At 41.8% G+C, this 20009-nt stretch overlaps 1 protein-coding gene across 16 annotated transcripts in view; it reads right to left on the bottom strand.

The window, feature by feature from the left end:
• Window positions 1–20009, bottom strand: part of SVIL (supervillin) — a 244879-nt gene that overhangs the window by 76003 nt on the left and 148867 nt on the right. For 15 of the 16 annotated variants that reach the window (XM_029236869.1, XM_029236871.1, XM_029236875.1 and 12 more), the window contains 4 exons: window positions 19314–19405; window positions 13059–13116; window positions 12793–12944; window positions 9042–9717 (listed from right to left, as the gene is read on the bottom strand). In XM_029236869.1, the coding sequence (XP_029092702.1) occupies window positions 9042–9717; window positions 12793–12944; window positions 13059–13066 (836 nt within the window). In that variant the 5' untranslated portion in view covers window positions 13067–13116; window positions 19314–19405. Of the gene's footprint in view, window positions 1–9041; window positions 9718–12792; window positions 12945–13058; window positions 13117–19313; window positions 19406–20009 lie in introns of those variants that run through there. The other variant, XM_029236883.1, reaches the window with a different exon arrangement.

Here is a 20009-nt window from a genome sequence, read left to right as displayed (position 1 = left end):
TGGTAACACTAGGGCTCCCTGTACCAATTCAAGCTACAGCTTTATAACCGTGCTGGGAAAAGGACAATCTGACAATGAGAAGAACAGACTGCTTTGGGAATCTAAGCACCAGAGAACGTGTAAGAGACTCCCAAAATGACTCTTAGGTTTCTCCTAAGACAGACAAAAGGTTATACAAACTTGGAGGGGTCAAGAAAGCAGGCAGATGGGAAGGTGGACTCTCTGAACGTGCTCTCATAGGTTGATAGCCCAAGGAGAATGAGATCCCCAGATGTGATCTGAGCACTGCAGAGCACAGGTGGACCAGTGCTACCTGTGCTATTGACGGGGTTCATGTTCATTAATGTCCCCTAAGATTGGACTAGCCATTTTGGCAGTCAAATAAAGGACTTACTGTCAACTAAAAGTTCTAGGTCTGTTTCCCAGGAACCGCTATTAAATCAGGTTTCCCCAATCCTGAACTTGTACACTGATTTTTTTTCCCCTTCTAAACACAGGACTTTCTTAAATTTCATCTTGTTAGTTTCCAGCCATCGTTCCAGGTACATGTGCTCTCTTGCCTCCATGCTCATGTTCTCTCTTCCTTCTCTCTCTCTCACCCTCCCTCTAATCTCTTCTCTCTCCATCCCTCCCTCTCCCCTCTCTCTCTCTTTTGCTATCATCAAATTTATTTACACAGTCCCTCCTCTAGAAATCTGACCACCCTATCACTGGCATCTCCCAGATCATCTAATGAAACGCCAAACAGGACCAAGTTAAGGACGAAGTCCAACTTGGAACCAGAGACTCCATCACCTCATGCCTGGGTAACTGCAACCACCTCTTTAGTGACCTCCCTGACTGGAATCAATTCTCCTTCAGACCAATCACCCCCCACTCCTCCAGCGCTATCTTTCTAAAGTACATCATCGAGCATGCTTGTTTTAAAATCCTTCAGACACTTCCCGCTGTACTGTCCACAAGGAGAAGGCCAAATGCCTTGTCGTAAGATGCTCTATGGTTGGTCCCCACCTGGCTCTCCTGCTTCATCCCGTCCCCCTCCTTCTAGGTCACCTGAAGCAGCCTCCCCTCCACGTCTAGCAAACTCACCACATCCTTAAGGACTTGGTTCAACTATGCCCGCTTCTCCAAGGGAGAAGGTTGAATACCTCATCTTGGTGTTCCCATGGCACCCAGCCTTGAGCTGTATAACCTTATCAACCTCACTGTGTTGTAGCTACATCTCCCACACTTAAAAAAAAAAATGACATGCCCACCCAAGAGCACAGTGCCTGGCACAAGACAGCTTTCTTAAACTACTTCAGAGCTGAAATTAACCCATAAATCAAGACTTCTGAGGTCTGGGTGGATGGACAGATATCTATTGAGTTTGAGTTCCCCCAGACTATATGTTTCCATTTTGTTTATGAGGATGAGGCTTTTAAATACCTTATGTAAGTCCACATAAGTGGTTTCTATAATATCCCTGACCTTCTTTCCTCAAGTTTCTAACCTTCAAAGGTCAAAAACAGCAAACCCTCTTTTCCACTATGGTGGAAAATAGAACTGACATTAATAACAAGAGCAGCGTGTCATGGAAAGAACTCTGATGGACTCGGAGACCTTGAATGACCAGATCATGGACTCAGCTATATGGTCTTATATGGACCATATAATCTTCAGAGTTTTTTTCACGTATAAAATAGATTTTTAAACTAAATAATCTCCCGGGTTACTTCTGGTTCTGAGAGTTTAAAGTTCTTTAACATAGGATATCTATTTTGTGGGGTCCTGGGGTGAGCCAGCTCTCCATAGGGCAGAGGTTACCTCTCGGGAGAGGGCAATAGGATCACTGTGGATGCGACGGTGACCTTGAGTGTTAACAGAACTTTTTAATGATGTGGCAACTGTCTGGCAGAGAACTGTATCACCAAGAAATAAGAATTCACCCAAAGCTGTCAAAGACAGGAGGTGGTCTGGGTTTATATCCCTAAGTATACAATATGATGACATGCTTTAACTCCCAATAACCCCTAAGAGTTAACAGACAAAAAAGCGCTTCCTGCCACCAAAATGAAGTCAAATCCAGCACAGTAAAATTAGTTTCACCCTGTGGGTGTCCAGCTCTAATTATATAACAGCTCCTAATGATAAAACATGATTCAGCTTAGGAAGAACAGTTATTAACTTCGGCATCTCATTAAAGTTAAAAGTTTATTTGCTGACAGTTGTTTGTTTGTATTCATTAGCAGTGAATATGTATGCTACTATTCATACATGTTATGAATGTGCAAAGGCACAAGCACACAGGCACAATTTTACGTTTTAAAATCTGGCAGACTTTTGCATTTTTAGGACAAACCAGCTAGTATTGGGGGGTGACGCAGTCTTATTTCTTTCAATGGACAGAAATGGATACTTGCCAGTGAAAACAGAATAAAATGGAAAAAAATGGCAATGAGTTAACCATAAAAATAGCCCAAATTTAGAAGAACACGGCAAGGACTGATGTTTGGGGATACAGGGACTGAAAGGTGAAAGCGATCCTGTGCTGATACAAAAATAGACACGTGAGAAGTACCCAGCAGTCTCTTTAGAGAGTAGATCCTCGGAGATCTCTGTTCTTATGACATTCTGCCCTGACGCAGAGTCTCTGTTAGGAACCTTCCTGCCCTGGTAGAGACAGGAGCTGACCCAGGAACACAGATGGTCCAGAGGCAGGTGCCTTCCTCAGCATCTCTCTAATTAACCAAAACAATGAACTTCAGGCTCTGGAGATGGTTTTTAGATGCAAACCTCTCACTGGGAGATGCCCAAACAATCAGAAATAAAGGATAAAAACTCTAATTCAAAATGATACGTGCACCCCTGCGTTCATAGCAGCACTATTTACAACAGCCAAGACATTTAAACAACCTGTGTCCATCGACAGAGGAACGGATGAAGAAGATGTGGTATATATATGTGTGCACACACACACACACACACACATACACACACACACAATGGAGTATTACTCAGCCTCGAAAAAGAATGAAACAATGCCATTTGCAGCAACGTGGATGGTCCGAGAAATTATCATACTAAGTGAAGTAAGTCAGAAACGGAAAGACAGATATCATATGACATCACTTATATGTGGAATCTAAAATATGACACAAATGAACATATCTACAAAACAGAAACTGACCTACAGACATAGAGATCAGACTTGTGGTAGCCAAAGGGGAGGTGGGGAGGGAGAGGGATGGACTGGGAATTTGGGATGAGCAGATGCAAACTATTATGTAATATGATGGGTAAACGACAAGGTCCTACTGTAGAGCACAGGGAACTATATTCAATATCCTGAGATAAACCACAATGAAAAGAATATGAAAAAGAATATATACATGTATAACTGAATATATGTATATGTATAACTGAATATATGTATAACTGAATGTATAACTTTCCTGTATAGCAGAAATTAACACACCTTTGTAAATCAACTAAACTTCAATAAAATTAAAAACAAAACAAAACAAAACAAAAAAAGTCTTTTGAATTAAAAAGAAAGAAAGACTGCAGCGTAATCCCCCTTCCTTCCTAGTTGGCCAGAGTCTGCACGCCACAGCGTTGCAGAAACAGATCATTCTGGAGGATATACCCTGGCCTATCTTCCTGGCCAATGCTCCACTGCGAGGGAAGCCCAGTCTAAACCATCAAATCACCAATGGCGGCTGCCCCCGGTCAAATGTCAGCATCAGCTCTGCATGAAACCCCCATGATCGTTTTCTGGCCGCGAGCGATACAGTTTGCTACGTGGGAGAAGGTGTGATGGGGATCCCAGTAGAGTAATAAACAAACAAACAAACAAACACAAGGGTTTTCCAGAGCAGCTCACCGCTAGGAGATTAGGTGTGATTCTCTTCCTTCCAGTCACGTAGGGAAGTATAGATGCTCAGAAGAACAGCAGCCGTGGGACTCGGGGCAGTGAATGAGTCCCTTCACGCACAGAAGTAACCGAGATGGTGCATCTTATTGCTTTTAATAGTAAGAGATACGCCAAGGAGCAAATTCAACAAGAGCTTTGAATTTAGGATTTCTAATAGAGCTCAGATTTTTAAAGTTTTGAATAATAATTCATAGGCCCCCGATCCCTTTGAATTTTATTCTAAAATTCACAGTGGCTGAAGTAACAAAAGAATGGTTCGTATCAGTAACACCACCTCGTCAGAAAACATAGTTCCTGAAATCCCAGACTTAACAGGATTTGGCAGGATTGGGGGAATGGCGGTTGGGAGGTGTTTTATGCTCTATTACTGATATAATGTAGCATATATATATATATATATATACACACACACACACACGCATATATGATGTGGGGTATATATACTGCTCTGTTACTATGTACATTCTTAGTTTGCTACAGAACAATGTTTTCACCCGACTTCCTGGGGAACTAACAGGGTTTCTGAACTGAAGACCCTGTGACTAACATACATACACATACATACATACACATACACACATACACATACATACGTTCTTTACCATATAAACTGAACGTTAAATAATTCTAAAATAAACTTACTACTCAGCTAAACATTGCCCTAGAGATTGTTACTGAGCTTATAATGCTTAAAAACAGTATAGCACAGTGTAAGGACTAATGATTATCCCGTGTGTACATACGTTTCTGCATTAGCACATATGAGAATATACAAAAACTATGCACTCGATATCTGGCTCACATTTGAAATTCAGGACACCACGGGCAGCCTTTTGATGTTATAGTTCATGAGTGATGTATTCCTATTTAATTAATGAAACAAAAAGAGCCTCTTTCTCGTGAGCACAAAATGAAACGATGGAATGGGAATGACTTAATTCAGAGATGAATACTTCCAAATCCTGGTAGAGCTAGGTGATGAAAGAGTAAAATACAGCAGTGAGAAAAATACTCCATTTCAGTGATAGGACAAATCCATGACTAAGTATGGTATTCGATTGTTTTGTTATTTGTAGATAATTAGTTTTGGTCATTCCTTAATCTTCTAAACTTCTCTGTCACATATTTCCAGGTCAGACACCATCTTACCTTCACTTATGGTTATTGGGTCACCGAGGGTTCTTTGGTTACTGTTTTAGTTCACAAAGTAATTTTTGTCTTTCTTCTCCCCAGATGGAAGAGAGACAACAATGACCTTCTGACACCTGAATTTCCTGGCTCTAGAGGGAGGACAACTAGCAGAATGTTCATCCATTTAAATCCATCTTAAAAAGGTGAATAAATAGAATCATTGCCAAATAAATCCCAATGCTATTAACATCATACCTGTCACACATTGTTTTCCATCCTTTTTTAATGTAAATACATCTGAGGTATTTTCCTTATGTGTATGAAGTGATTTGTGTTTCTTTGCCTGTAAGTCATGGAATTGTATGCCTTGAGTGGCTTCAAAAAAAATAAGGCACGTGCTTCCTTGTGAACTCCTTTACAATTTCTCAATACTTTTAAGCCTTTCTTCCATGAAAGTAAGGTGCTGTCAGGCTAAGGCTTACGAAAATTTCCAGGTAACATGCCTCTTCAAATAATCTAGAAGGAAATGGCCTCTTGAGATTTTAAGTGATATATATTTTTGAATATTGAGATTTTAACTCACAGAGAACTATTAAGAATCCTGTCATTTTACCTGGAATACTCAACATGGTTTTAATTATTATTACAACTGCTTCAAAATCTCATCTACTATATGTGATCTAGACGGTTAACCTAGACACCATGATAATAAACAGTTTTCATGATATGGCACTCAGAAATTAGATTCCTCACTATTTTTTAACCCATGTAATCAAAACTGCGATGTTAAGTTTGTCTGTCCTGCTCACACAGCCCATGAAGAGTTTGCTTTGATAGAGCATAACTAACGCCAAAACACTGCTTCTTCTACGAAAAGCAAATTTCCCAAACAACAGACTTCCCTTTCAAAGTACGAGACAATAGGTCCCTAAATTTTAAGCAGTTAAGTTCGAAGGCTGAACAAAGGCCCTCAAAATACAATCAGGATCCATACTATTGAATTCTCTTAGAAACTAATATCCCTAAATATTCTAGTATAGATGATCAAGCAAGTGGTGACAGGTCTTGAGGTCAACATACTTCAATAACTAAAATAAGCTGCTTTAGATATACAACTGCCATATGAAGACGACCATATTTACTGCTCCGTTCCAATGTGGAATAAACAGGAGTATTTTCCAACATCCTTTTTTTTCTTCCAGAATAAATTTGCTTTATCTCGGGTTCTCATCCTTCCTCAATTCATCTGCAAAGCTAATGCTTGTTTGAACTGAAAAAATGCATGTCGGAGTCTGTCTAGACAATTATCCCAAACCGTTATGTAGGATGTTTAAGTAGATCGCATTTTAATTGGTCATCACACTTATTAGATTTAAATATCTAAACTGAACTTAAATTTAAATTTAGATATTTAAATTGAGAAAGAAACACATATCCTCTCTGGCATCTGACTTTTTGATTTTATTCCTTTTCTGATTTTCCACAGGTTGGCCCTATGACACAGCGATTTCTCCTACTGGCTGATCTTTTCAACGAGGTGCTCGTATACACAGCTGTTTTCTTAGCGTGCCAATATACTTACAAAACATACGTTACAGTTATATTCAGCGTATATTACAGTCACACTTCATACCCTAAACTGAGACCCAGTGGAAATTGGTTAGTGGTGTCCTTCTGCTTGGTGACTTTAAATGACTGCAACAAAAACAATCGCCCCAAAGTCTTGGGTATGACCACAGAAAAACAAAGAAAAAGACAGTTGTTAAAGGCGAGCGAGAAACACAGTAAGAAGAAAGGTCATGAGGAGGACCTTCAAGATGGTGGAGGAGTGAGACGTGGCAATCCCCACAAATACATCAAAAATACTTCTACATGTGGAACAACTCCTACAGAACACCTAAGACCTCACACTTCCCAAAAGGCAAGAAACTCCCCACATACCGGCCGTGGGGCTGACAGGGTCTTGGTGCTCTGGACGGGTGTCAGGCCTGAGCCTCTGAGGTGGGAGAGCCGAGTTCAGGACATTGGACCACCAGAGACCTCCCGGCTCCATGCAATATCAATAGGTGAGAGCGCTCCTAGAGATCTCTGTCTCAACACTAAGACCCAGCTCCACCCAACGACCAGCAAGCTCCAGTGCTGGACACCCCATGCCAAACAACTAGCAAGACAGGAACACAACCCCACTCATTAGCATAGAGGCTGCCTAAAATCATAATAAGGTCACAGACACGCCAAAAAACACCACCAGAAGTGGACCTGCCCACCAGAAAGACAAGATCCAGCCTCATCCACCAGAATACAGGCACTAGTTCCCTCCACGAGGAAGCCTACACAACCCACTGAACCAACCTTAGCCACTGGGGACAGACACCAAAAACAACGGGAACTACGAACCTACAGCCTGCAAAAAGGAGACCCCAAACACAGTAAGATAAGCAAAATGAGAAGACAGAAAAACACACAGCAGATGAAGGAGCAAGGTAAAAACCCACCAGACCAAACAAATGAAGAGGAAATAGGCAGTCTACCTGAAAAAGAATTCAGAATAATGATAGTAAAGATGATCCAAAATCTTGGAAATAGAATAGAGAAAATGCAAGAAACATTTAACAAGGACCTAGAAGAACTAAAGATGAAACAAACAATGATGAACAACACAATAAATGAAATTGAAAAATACTCTAGAAGGGTTCAATAGCAGAATAACTGAGGCAGAAGAACGGATAAGTGACCTGGACGATAAAATAGTGGAAATAACTACTGCAGAGCAGAATAAAGAAAAAAGAATGAAAAGAATGGAGGACAGTCTCAGAGACCTCTGGGACAACATTAAACGCACCAACATTCAAATTATAGGGGTCCCAGAAGAAGAAGAGAAAAAGAAAGGGACTGAGAAAATATTTGAAGAGATTATAGTTGAAAACTTCCCTAATATGGGAAAGGAAATAGTCAATCAAGTCCAGGAAGTGCAGAGAGTCCCATACAGGATAAATCCAAGGAGAAACACGCCAAGACACACATTAATCAAACTGTCAAAAATTAAATACAAAGAAAAAATATTAAAAGCAGCAAGGGAAAAGCAACAAATGATGTATAAGGGAATCCCCATAAGGTTAACAGCTGATCTTTCAGCAGAAACTCTGCAAGCCAGAAGGGGGTGGCAGGACATATTTAAAGTGATGAAGGGGAAAAACCTGCAACCAAGATTACTCTACCCAGCATGAATCTCATTCAGATTTGACAGAGAAATTAAAACCTTTACCGACAAGCAAAAGCTGAGAGAATTCAGCACCACCAAACCAGCTTTACAACAAATGCCAAGGGAACTTCTCTAGGCAGGAAACACAAGAGAAGGAAAAGACCTACAATAATAAACCCAAAACAGTTAAGAAAATGATAATAGGAACATATGACGTAGAGAATGGACTTGAGGGCACGGGGAGGGGGAGGGGGAAGGGTAAGCTGGGACGAAGTGAGAGAGTGGCATGGACATATATACACTACCAGATGTAAAATAGATAGCTAGTGGGAAGCAGCTACACAGCACAGGGAGATCAGCTCAGTGTTTTGTGTCCACCTAGAGGGGTGGGGTAGGGAGGTTCAAGAGGGAGACGCAAGAGGGAGGAGACATGGGGATAGATGTGTACGTAAAGCTGATTCACTTTGTTACACAGCGGCAACTAACACACCATTGTAAAGCAATTATACTCCTATAAAGATGTTAAAAAAAGAAAAAGGTCCTGAAAGTGTGTCCCCATGACACCTGTTCAATTTATTCTTTTAAAAAAGAACACACCAAGAATTATATAAATCAAAAAGACCAGGAAGCTTTCTGCTTCCGTAGAACCTGTGTTGAGACTGCGGAAATTAAAAAACCATAAATCGCATTATTTCTGCGGTAAGCCCAGACTTCCGCAGAGCGCTGAGGACCCCCAGATCCCAGACACAGCAGCGGCAGAGGGGACGCAGGTGTCCGCAGGTCAGCACTTACCTGGCTCGAGCCTCGGCAGGGAGTGGCAGGTCACCTGTGGAGTGGCTCGGAGAGGCTGGCTGCCCAGGTGACAGGCTGGGCAGGCTGTGCCTTGGCTTTGGGGACCTTGGCACTTCACCGACGGCGCGGTCTCGCCCGGAGAATGGGAAGGATGCAGAGCCGTCCCCCGCGGGGGGCAGGTCTTGGGCTGGGCCGGTGGCACTGGGCTCTTGACCTCGTCTTTGGTTTTCTACGTTGAGCAGCACCTCTGTGTCGGAAACACCAGCGCGCCAGTGCAGGGCATGGTCCTTGGACCCAGCCACGCAGCTCCTGAGCCCCGGGATCTCGGTCCGGGAGTAGGAAGCGCCCGAATCTTTGCTGAACTCAGCAGAGCGGTCACGTTCTCCTCCCCTTTTCTCAGCAGTCTCAGGGTCCTTCCTGGACTTGCTGTACCGAGATGGAGATTCGGCGTCGCCTTCCGGGTCCAGGGTGAGCCCATACTTTTCTGCCAGCTGCCGTCTCCTCTCTGCTTTGTATCTGGCGATCCTTTCGGCTTTGGATTCTAGGCTCTGGGTGTCCATGATGCTGGAACCGTAGGGGGAGTCACCATGGATGCCCGAGGATTCTGTGCAGTGTTTGGATCGAGTCTGCTTTTCTAAGGAAGAATCCAAAGTTTCTTCCTCTTCATTTGATTGGCCTACAAGAAGATCACACACACAGATTTCAAGCAAATAATAAAATGTGGTTATTCTACTCTGTTCCGTACACGATATGCTCCGAGCGCCCAGGCTGTGAAGGTCCAATTTCTCACTTACGTGCAGCTGCCTAAAATGATTTACCTGGGATGCTGAAGAAGTTTGAGGTCTGCAGTGAAACACATAAAGGCTGTGACGTTCTATGGGCTGCATAAGCTGGGTCAAGCATGGCCGCAGCTACAGCTCAGTCCCGACAGCCCTCGCTCTAGTTCAGTGCCTATTTCCCCTTATTTACTTTTCTGCTTTTGAGTTTAATGTTTCATGTGTGAGGCCAGAGGACGAGTTCAGACTCCTCTAGAAAAGATAACAGATATTTGAACTGCTGTAATTTGACGAGTGATGGATAGTGCTTTCATGGGAAACCACACAGGATCTGATAGTAACCATAACAATAATGGTCCATGTCAACATCCGCCAGGTGTGGCTGTGGTTTTCGTTTTGTTTTTTTTTTTAACAGAAGTGGCTTTTTCCAATTATACTCTGCATGCTTGATGTAGAAAAGGTCTACAGTGAAAACACAGGAAGGTTAACCTCCAAATCACCAATAATCACTAACATACAATAATCAGTAATAAATAAATGGATAATTTGCTAAACTTTTCTATATACTCTTTCTAGTCTTTTATATATGTGATTTCTTCTTTTTTTCTATATAAAAGAACTCATATTTTATGTAACCTTAATGTCCTGCATAAAACATTTTTCTAAGTGTGGAAATCTTATTTTGAAGACATCATTTTAAGGCTTCATAATATTTCACACTATAGGCATTCCAGAATCAATTTAACCATTCTCATATTTCTGGGCACTGAAGTTGACTCTAACTTTTAATCCATCTTATTTTCTGATTACTATTACAAAAGATAGTTGCATAAAAGTGGAATTGCTTTATCAGTAGGTACATCATTCTAAGACACGTGCTAGACTGTCAAATTAATTTTTGTAGAGCTTGAATCGATTTACACTGGAACCTGCAATGTATGCTCTCACTAACACCGAATGTTAATTTTAAAACTCGCCTTTGAGAATATGAAATAGAATGTATGCATATGTATAACTGAATCACTTTGCTGTACAGCAGAAATTAACACATTTTAAATCAACTATACTTCAATTAAAAAATTTAAGAAAGCACATACGTAATATATAAAACTATACATGAGACTATCAAATAATTTATTATCTATCTGTATCTGTCGTACTTCATTTTTATATCTCTATTTTGGATTTATATAAATAGTTCCACTTTTTTTTTTTTTTTTTTTGCGGTACACGGGCCTCTCACTGCTGTAGCCTCTCCCGCTGCGGAGCACAGGCTCCGGACGCGCAGGCTCAGCGGCCATGGCTCACGGGCCCAGCCGCCCCGCGGCATGTGGGATCCTCCCGGACCGGGGCACGAACCCGTGTCCCCTGCATTGGCAGGCGGACTCTCAACCACTGCGCCACCAGGGAAGCCCAGTTCCACATTTTTGAAAATGTTTATCATGATGTCCTGTTTCTCAAAAAAAATTTTTTTTAATTAAATTAAAAATTGCCTTTGATTACTAGAAAAAGAGGATGCATGCATTTTTCAATTATTTAGTAGCCATTTGTATCATTATCTTTCTCTTCTCTGGAATATCTGGTCAAGCTTACTGCTCTATATTCTTTTGATTCACAGTGTCATTTTTATTGTTTTGTGTAAAATTTTATAGGAATATGAGCTCTTTATCTTCTTCACGGATATTTTTAAACTTCCTTAATTTTTTGTGAAGTCAAAGATTTTCTTTGAAGCACAGATGTTAATTATTATGTAGTCAAGTCAATTGACCTGGTCATTGGCGATTTCTACAGCTGTTTCAGTGTTTTGAAAGTCCTCTTCCATTCAGCTGGAACTAAATACTCCCCTTTGTTTTCGTGTTTTTAATTATTCTCTTAAAATTAATCCTGTGGTTAATTGGACCTTATTTTTGTTTTGGGTAGAAAGTGAGGAGGGGGCATAGCTCCTCCCCACTGCTATCCCATCTTTCCCATTACCGGTTTATTAAATAATTCTTCCTTTTCTTACTAACGTGATGCTTCAATGATCATATAATACATGGATTAACACGTTATATACACTGGGGTTTATTTCTGGCCATATATCTTGGTACCCTGTCTACTCTTGCTTCTTCACGTATGTAAAAAAGAATCTTAGTTCTCTAGTTTTCTGACCACAGAAAACAAGAAACTGTAGAGACAGGCAAACTTATCACATCACGAAGGGAGACCAGCATCTCTCTCTGACGAAGGAACCAGAAAACACCGGATATAAGAGCAGCAGCACAGAGCCACAGAGCCGCAGAGCCAGGGACGGGGAGGGCAGGGGGGGCAGCCCCACGCGCGTCACCCTCTCCCGAGGTCACGTGGATTATCTGATGCTACAGCAACGTCTGAGTAACCAAGGAAAAGCTGTCATGTCTGACATGCTGTTTAACATGAAATAGATACACAATGCATTTAAAATTACACCTATTAAAATAACTTAAATAGGATGCTTGTTGCATAAACACACAGGGTAAGAGCCCCAGTCATTCGAGGTCCAGCTTTGCTCTTCCAGGCTCCCTGCCGAGAGCAACGCTGTCCTGTGCTGGGCATCTGGGCATTCTATTTAAACCTACTGTAAGAGATGCCTGTCTTAGCCCTTTCCCAAACAAACCTGAGGGTCTCTGACAGCTGGGGCCCTAAGCGGGTGGAGAGAGAGACACAGTTCCTGCCCTGGGATGGTCTGGGGCGGTGTGTGTGGGGGGTGGAGGTGCGGGAGACAAATGACTGGGCATCAGTTAACCAACTGGGGGGTCATTTCTCACTGCTGTGACACTGGAGGACCACACCTGGGGCGTGTGGCAGAGCTGACACAGGTGTTGCTGCTGGTTTGAACAAACCCACAGATTTAATACACATTTTACATCTACACAATTCACGCTCTTGGAACATCTCATTTTCCAGGAGTGCTGGATAGAAAAGGCTGATGACGGGCCACCGGGCCACAAGCTCACCGACGTGAGGACTGGCTGGGTCTGTGGCGCGCGTGTATCTGGGCAGGTCCTCCTCCAACAGATGATGGCTCACTAAGCCCGTGCAGCTCTGCAAGAGGATGGGCTGCGTGTCGGTTTCGATTCCTTCTAGGCGCCTGGCAATTCTTTCTTTTCTGTGCAAGACACCAGCAAAGGCGTGGTGAGCCACGGACATCAGTTCTCAGGCAACACTGGACACTGCTTTGCAAACTCTTCTACTTCCTAATTATGTACAACGAACGCCTTACCTTTTCATGTCTGAAAATTCTTTCCTCTTTGGTTCAAAGAGTTTTCTTAATTCTGCAACTAAAATGAGACAATAAAGAAGAAAAAGGTAGTCCAGTATTTAGTCGTCATGCGTTCATTTTATTCATTCATTCATTCATGCAACATCTATTTATGGAACTCATACTTCTGTTCATGGCTCCCATGCAACAGTGACACACAAAACGGACACAGTTCCTGCAGACTGTCTTATAAGAGGGGGAGGCAGATGCCAGATGAGTACGTGTACACACACACACACACACACACACACACACACACACACACACACGTCACAGGCTGGTCTAAGAAGTAGAACCATGGAGTAATAAGAGTGAGTTCTATTCCATCCAGGGGAGCCAGAGGAAGCCTAGCCCTGAATCTCTCTCTAGCCAGCACAAATCTCACTACCTGTTTTTCAGTTTTATTAGGTTTAGCACAGTAGTTCAAGCTTTCCATCATGCAAAACTGCGAACGTGCAAAAGTAGAGACTAAAGTACTATGAACCCCCATGTGCCACCAGCAAGCCCCACCAGTCAGGAGCTCACACCACTCCTACGTCACCCATCACTGACCTGTAAAGATCTGTAACCACCTGGTGGGGTTTCTAACGGTGCGTGACTGCACACCTTGATCAACTACAGTTTAGATTAACCCAGTTCCTATGCCTCCCCTTACAGGCTTTCCCTGGAAGGAAATCTTAACATTTGCTTCCTGGCTGTAATTCAGGTGGACGATGGAAAATGTAATGACCCCTACTCTCCCGGCAACGCCGGGAGATCAGACGAGCGTCCTACTGATGTTGCGAGGGTCTCCCGTGACACTGGCCACAAAGATATCGCACTGAGAGGCCAATGGTTTCTCTGGAGAAATGGCCAAACTTGGCAGAGAATCGAGGTCTCTCTCCTCGTGTCCTCCTCAATCACGTGAATTCATAAGGGCTCGTCTGACCAGCTCCCACTGAGGTCCTAGGAACAGAGAGCTGTGACAGCCCTGGGGCCCACGAAACATTTGCAAGGCTGAGTCAAAGCAGAAACTCACAGGATAGGGTATGAATGCACAGAATTTAATTTTCAGCTGCTTCAATTTCCATTGGATTCCTTTAAGCGGTTATTTTTATTTTTGGCTCTGCCGCGTGGCTTGTGGGATCTCAGTTCCCCGACCAGGGGCTGAATCCAATCCACGGCAGTGAGAGCCCCAAATCCTAAGCGCTGGACCGCCAGGGAGGTCCCTAAGTGGCTATTTTTAGTAGTGAGTCAAAACCTCACACGTGCGTGCACACACGACTTTTATACTGTCCTTTGACTGTGTTCAGAGATACCAGCCATCTTTCTGTTTAATAACTTGTTTTTAAATGACGGCCACCTGAACAGTTAGCTGGATTGACTGTTTTCAAAGGACAGTTGGCTTCACAAGTCTGTCTGTCCAGTGGCCTTCACAGGCACCAGTAGCTGGGGGTGGGCGTCTGGCTTCTCGTGTTTGGTGTAAAAGGCAAGGGTTTGGTGATCATGGTACCTCCTGCCTTTGGAGGAAGTGTGGCTTAGAGCAGTGTCCCTGATCATTTACTGGGGAACAAAATAAGGTCATAAACCAAGCTATACTTTAAATGGGCCCGTGAGCTTGTTAATTCTTCGTGGAAATCTACAGTGAGTCTTCTAGGAAAATAAAAAATCCCTCCAGTAAATAAGCTACCTCTCCGTCTATTCTTTCTAACAAATTAATTCTTGAGGACCAAGACCTGCCTCACTGCTACAGACACGAGACGACAGAGAAAAGAAATGGTGTGGAAGGCAAAAAGAAGGAAGAGAGAGACATCTGGAGTTTGGTTTCCCTTCTCCAAGTCTACCATTTAAAAGCAAACTTAGTAAACACACATGTAACATAATCACTCTGGTACACCTATTCCATGTGAAAACATGTCGGTTGTATAAAAGAGGAGGGTGCTTTATTTCGATGGCTGATGTGCGTGTGCACTTTCTTCATTCCTTTCCAGGAAACAGAACACCTTCATACGGGCACGTGCAGTCCTTATTAGGCACCCCCCCTCCCGAGTTTTGGTTGGGTTTATTATAAAACACTGGAAAAGAAGCTAATACTAAAAAATCATGGGAATTGCCCCGACTGTGGAAACATGTCATCACTCCATGGATCAGGTATAGAGACCACGGACTCTTCTATCATTGTTATCTTCTGCCAGTCCTGAATATAGTTTATTATTATTTATAATCTCCCAAAAGGTTTCCTTCCTTTAAAATTTTTATATAATTTCAGACTCAGAAAAATTAAAAGACATCTTTCATACGTTAACATTTGTCACTACATTTGATTGAGTTTTTGACCCTCTTTTTCTCTCTCCATATGTATATTTTTGTGTATATACACATGCGTACAAATGCACATATTTACATATTAATCTTTCTGAATCATTTAAGAGTAGGTTGCAGCCTGATGCCCTTTTTACCTCTAAATTTTTCAGTGTCTGTTTCCTCAAAACAAGGAATAAGAATTTTTTAAAAATTAGATGCAAAAGCCATAATTCAATTGATGGTATGCTGTGTCATATGTATATAACTAAAACATGGTTCAGAAAACAGTGATATTCATCAACGTAAATCCAGACAGAAACTAGCACAGCTGATCTAACTTCTGTTGTAACAAATTTTCTACTTTGCTTTCAAGTGCATCGAGACTTTTACCCTTTATACCTGTGATTTTAGTCTGCTGCCCTTGTCTAACAATATGGATTCTGTGAGTCTAGTTCTTCGGTTATTTCTGCTGGGCCTTGTGTTGGTCATTTTCCAAGTAAGGCAATTTAAGGGACTTTGACATCAGGGCTATAATACTTTATAAAAAATATTTAACTGCCTCATATACTTTGTAATAATATATAATACCAATACTCAGGATAATTGGTTCTGTTAGGTGCTTTTTTTAGGAAACATGGTTTCTTCAGTTAGTTCTGAGAACAGGCTTTCTGGTAAAGTTATTGTTGAGTTCAGTCTCCCAAGCCTGAGTACAGCAGAATCTTCCAAAGAAGTATAAGTGGCAGGGGGACTGCCAGCAACAGCTCCCTCCCTGCCTGCATTTGATACCATAGGCAAGATCCAGAATATTCTGAAGACTTCTCTTTCTTCCCCAGGAGTAAATCCCCTTTAACTTTTACATGTGGATGGCAGCCACTAATATAAAGACCAGCAACTTCTAAAATAAGTCATCACACACCTAGAGGAATGAGGGGGAGACCTGATGGCTAAAAGAAGGGGATTTTTGGGGAAAATAAAAATGTTCTAAAATTGACTCTGCCGATCAATGCACGATTATGTGACTCTACCAAAAGCCACTGAACTGCCCACTTTAAATGGATGAATGGTATGGTATAGGAATTATGTCTCAATGAAACTGTTAAAAAAAAAGGAGAGTCATATATTTGGTCCATTTCATAATTCCTTAATGGAAAATCTATTTTAATATGATAAGTTTTACACAGGTAAAGGGTCTTAATCCCTTGATTACCTGTTTGTGATACACAGTTAAAGGAAGCTCCTTACAGAAAAATCAATGATCATTTCAGAGCTCAATTTCACGGAAGCAAAAATCCCTCACTAAATGAACAGGAAGAGACTTCTGTAAACTTATAAACATACATGAAACTCCATGCCATTAAAAGTCATAATCAATTCCTACTTTTAACCTGCTATTGCTAAGAACCGAGAGAATAACAAACATGGAAGTGGAAAGTTCACTGGTTATACCTGGGTCTTTGCAACCACGCCTGCCCAAACTGATAAACAGTAAAGACTGTAAAATGAGACTATGGGAATTTAGATGAAATTCAGGGGAACAGGGACTCTGACACTTTAAAAGCATGTTTTAAAGGCCTTGTTAATTTAGAAACATAAATCTGGTGAGTACATAAAGTTAATGATCTTTGATTCGTGAAAATCATGATTTTTATTACCAATTACGGTAACATGTTTAATTAAACTGGTTAATAAGCTTATACATTTTAATATTTTGATATATGTGGAGTTCCAAGTCATTGAACCTTAAGGAATCTAGGCTCTCATACTGTTCTTAATTTTTATGATCTTAATATTGTTTATTATTCATCAAGGAACTGGGGGCAGGGGAGAGAGGAAGAGGGAAAACTTTAGCTTTATATAACTTTCCCTAATCAGTCAAGTCTAAGCTATTGCTAAAATCAAGTTGTTCATTCTTATTCTTTGCTTTGATCGTCTTCATAGACTTTTACATTTGGCTCAGATTAAATTGAGTTTGTCTTTCACAAACAGTCTTAAAAAATCAGAAGGACCTTTCCATTTCATACTTGGGGTTCCAGGTGGGAACCCTTCACGGCATCTGTCCTACCCTTGACTACGTGGCTTATGACCTGACTTGAACAGTTAATGCAGAACGAATGAGATCACAATGCAGTGCATTTCACTTCGACGTACTATGGACTATCAGAATTTTCCTTCTCCCACAAAATTTCACCCGCCTCCTTGTAATTCTAGACATTCTTCTTACTTTGGCCTCCGGAGCAACATAGAATAAGCCTCCATTTCAGTTGACAGTGTTGTTAAGTACTTGAAAACTGAAAAATTTCCCTGTTTGTTTCCACCGGGCCAGATCCCTGGGGTCCTTCAAGTATCCATCTTTGTCACCCTGTGTCCGGGCGTACGACCCACTCAGTTCCTCAGGATGCATGCGAATTTGCCAGTGGGCCTGTATAAACTGGATTTCGTTTCTATTAAGAGACTATTTTTTTTTCTGGTCTAATTTCTTCTGGGCTTGATCTCATGTGTTTTGTTGCTGCGCTTTTTTTTTTTTTTTTTGGTTTTGTTTTTTTTTCAGAATAGAAAAAAATTCTGATTTTTCACCAAAGCTGTTTCTTCTTTTCTTAATTTATTTTTTATTGAAGTATAGTTGTATAGTTGATTTACAATGTTTCAGGTGTACAGCAAAGTGATTCAGTCATATACATATATATGACTTTGCAGACGCTTTTCTATCATAGGTTAGTACAAGATACTGAATATAGTTCCCTGTGCTATAGGTCCTTGTTGTTTATCTATTTCATATATAGTAGTGTGTATCTGTTAACTCCAAACTCCTAATTTATCCCCACCCCCCACCCCTGCTTTCCCCTTTGGTAACCATAAGTTTGTTTTCTATGTCTGTGAGTCTGTTTTGTAAATAAGTTCATTGGTATCAGTGTTTAGATTCCACATATAAGCGATATCTGATATTTGTCTTTCTCCGTCTGACTTCACTTCGTATGATAATCTCTAGGTCCAGGCATGTTACTGCAAATAGCATTATTTCATTCTTTTTTGTGGCCGAGTAATATTCCATTGTATGTATGTACTGCATCTTCTTTATCCATTCCTCTGTCAATGGACATTTAGGTCCCTTCCATGTCTTGGCTATTGTAAATAGAGCTGCTATGAACATAGGGGTGCCGGTATCTTTTTGAATTAGAGTTTTCCTCTTTTCTGGGCATATGCCCAGGAGTGGGATTGCTGGAAAAGCTGTTTCCTCTGAAGTAAGGGTTACACAGCTCATCTGGGATGAAGACAGCTTGTGAGCTGGCACTCCCCTGCGTCAGTGTTACATTTGGTAGAAACGAAGTTCAGGTAACGTTCACAGCATCTCACGGGCAGAACCAGGCACAGTGGGCTGGTGGCTGATGCACGTATGTGACTGCATATGCGTCTAACCCAATGAAAATACGAATTCGCCAAACGTGTGAGTACCTACTTGGGTGAGCAGAGAGATGTTTCCGATGCAGTCTGCACTGCTTGCCCAGTGTGTACCCCAGTTGGGAGCTGAAAGATATCAAGTGTAAATGCCTTTCCTAGCACTGGAAAGCGTCAGGGGCTGGAAGCAGTGGGAAGGGGTGGAGAAGAAATGGGCAAATGAGTGGAACCCACCACCCGTGGAGAAGGCGAAAGGTAGGAGACAGATGAGGCGAGGCTGATTCTAGAAGCCCTCTCTCATCCTCTGCACCAGCCTCCAGTGAAAACCTGAGGATGCCTGAAGTGAAAGGAGGGAACTTGTGGAAAGGTGAGGTCTAACCATGCAACAAGAGAGGTACTTTGAGGTTGATTCCTGGAAGAGACAGAAAGGTGCACAGAGGAGAGCAGAGCTGGAGGTTAGCGTAGGGGCCTCCTGCAAGAAAGTCAGGTCACACGACACTTATACGCACTGTACACTTGTCAACCATCTAGAAGCCTCACCTTTAGGGAGGGCAGCTAAAAGCTGAGCATCGATTCCTCTTTTGTGGTTAGCAAGCGGTTCTTTGTCTTCAAGCAAGAACTCTTCCTGAAAGCTAAAAAGAATTCCATTAAGAAAATGTTTAAAGTCATTTTAAACCCTGGTATCTGATATGAACCAAAACAGTGCAGAACGTAAAAATTATGCTACCGTTATACATAGTTAAACATGTGTGTGTAGATCACAAGTGAAAAGTTTTATTTGGGGGAGTTAACTGGTACCTTTTTTCAATTATTTATGATTTTGCTAATATGATTTTTGGGTGCAGCTAAATAATCACACCAGCATAGGCGGAGGCGTGGCCTAGGGGAGTGAAAACATTGCTGCGCTGGGAGTCCGATGCCTTGGTTCAGACCGACAACCTCTTCAAGAGTCACCAAGAGCTGTGCAAGCTTGGATTACTCATTCAACCTCTCTGTGCTACAGCCTTCCTCAGAAAATCAGCAACTTGTCCAGGTGATCTACATGCTTTCCTCTGGGTTGAAATCAAAGTAACAAATGCCTTCAAACAAACAAGAAATCAAAGCATGGTGAAGAGGTCTGAAAGGTTGATGAAAACTTGTCTGGGAAAAACAAGAACCGAAAAGGGGAGACGAAGAAAGGAACTGAGCGCTTGCTTCGCACTTGCTTCGCACTTGCTTCGCACTTGCTTCGCACTT

Source organism: Monodon monoceros, unplaced genomic scaffold (genome assembly GCF_005190385.1).
Source record: "Monodon monoceros isolate NGI ecotype Baffin Bay Population unplaced genomic scaffold, NGI_Narwhal_1 Super_Scaffold_21, whole genome shotgun sequence".
Classification (NCBI taxonomy): domain Eukaryota; kingdom Metazoa; phylum Chordata; class Mammalia; order Artiodactyla; family Monodontidae; genus Monodon; species Monodon monoceros.
Note: the sequence above shows the minus strand (reverse complement) of the source record. Positions and strands in the feature narration are given on the sequence as shown.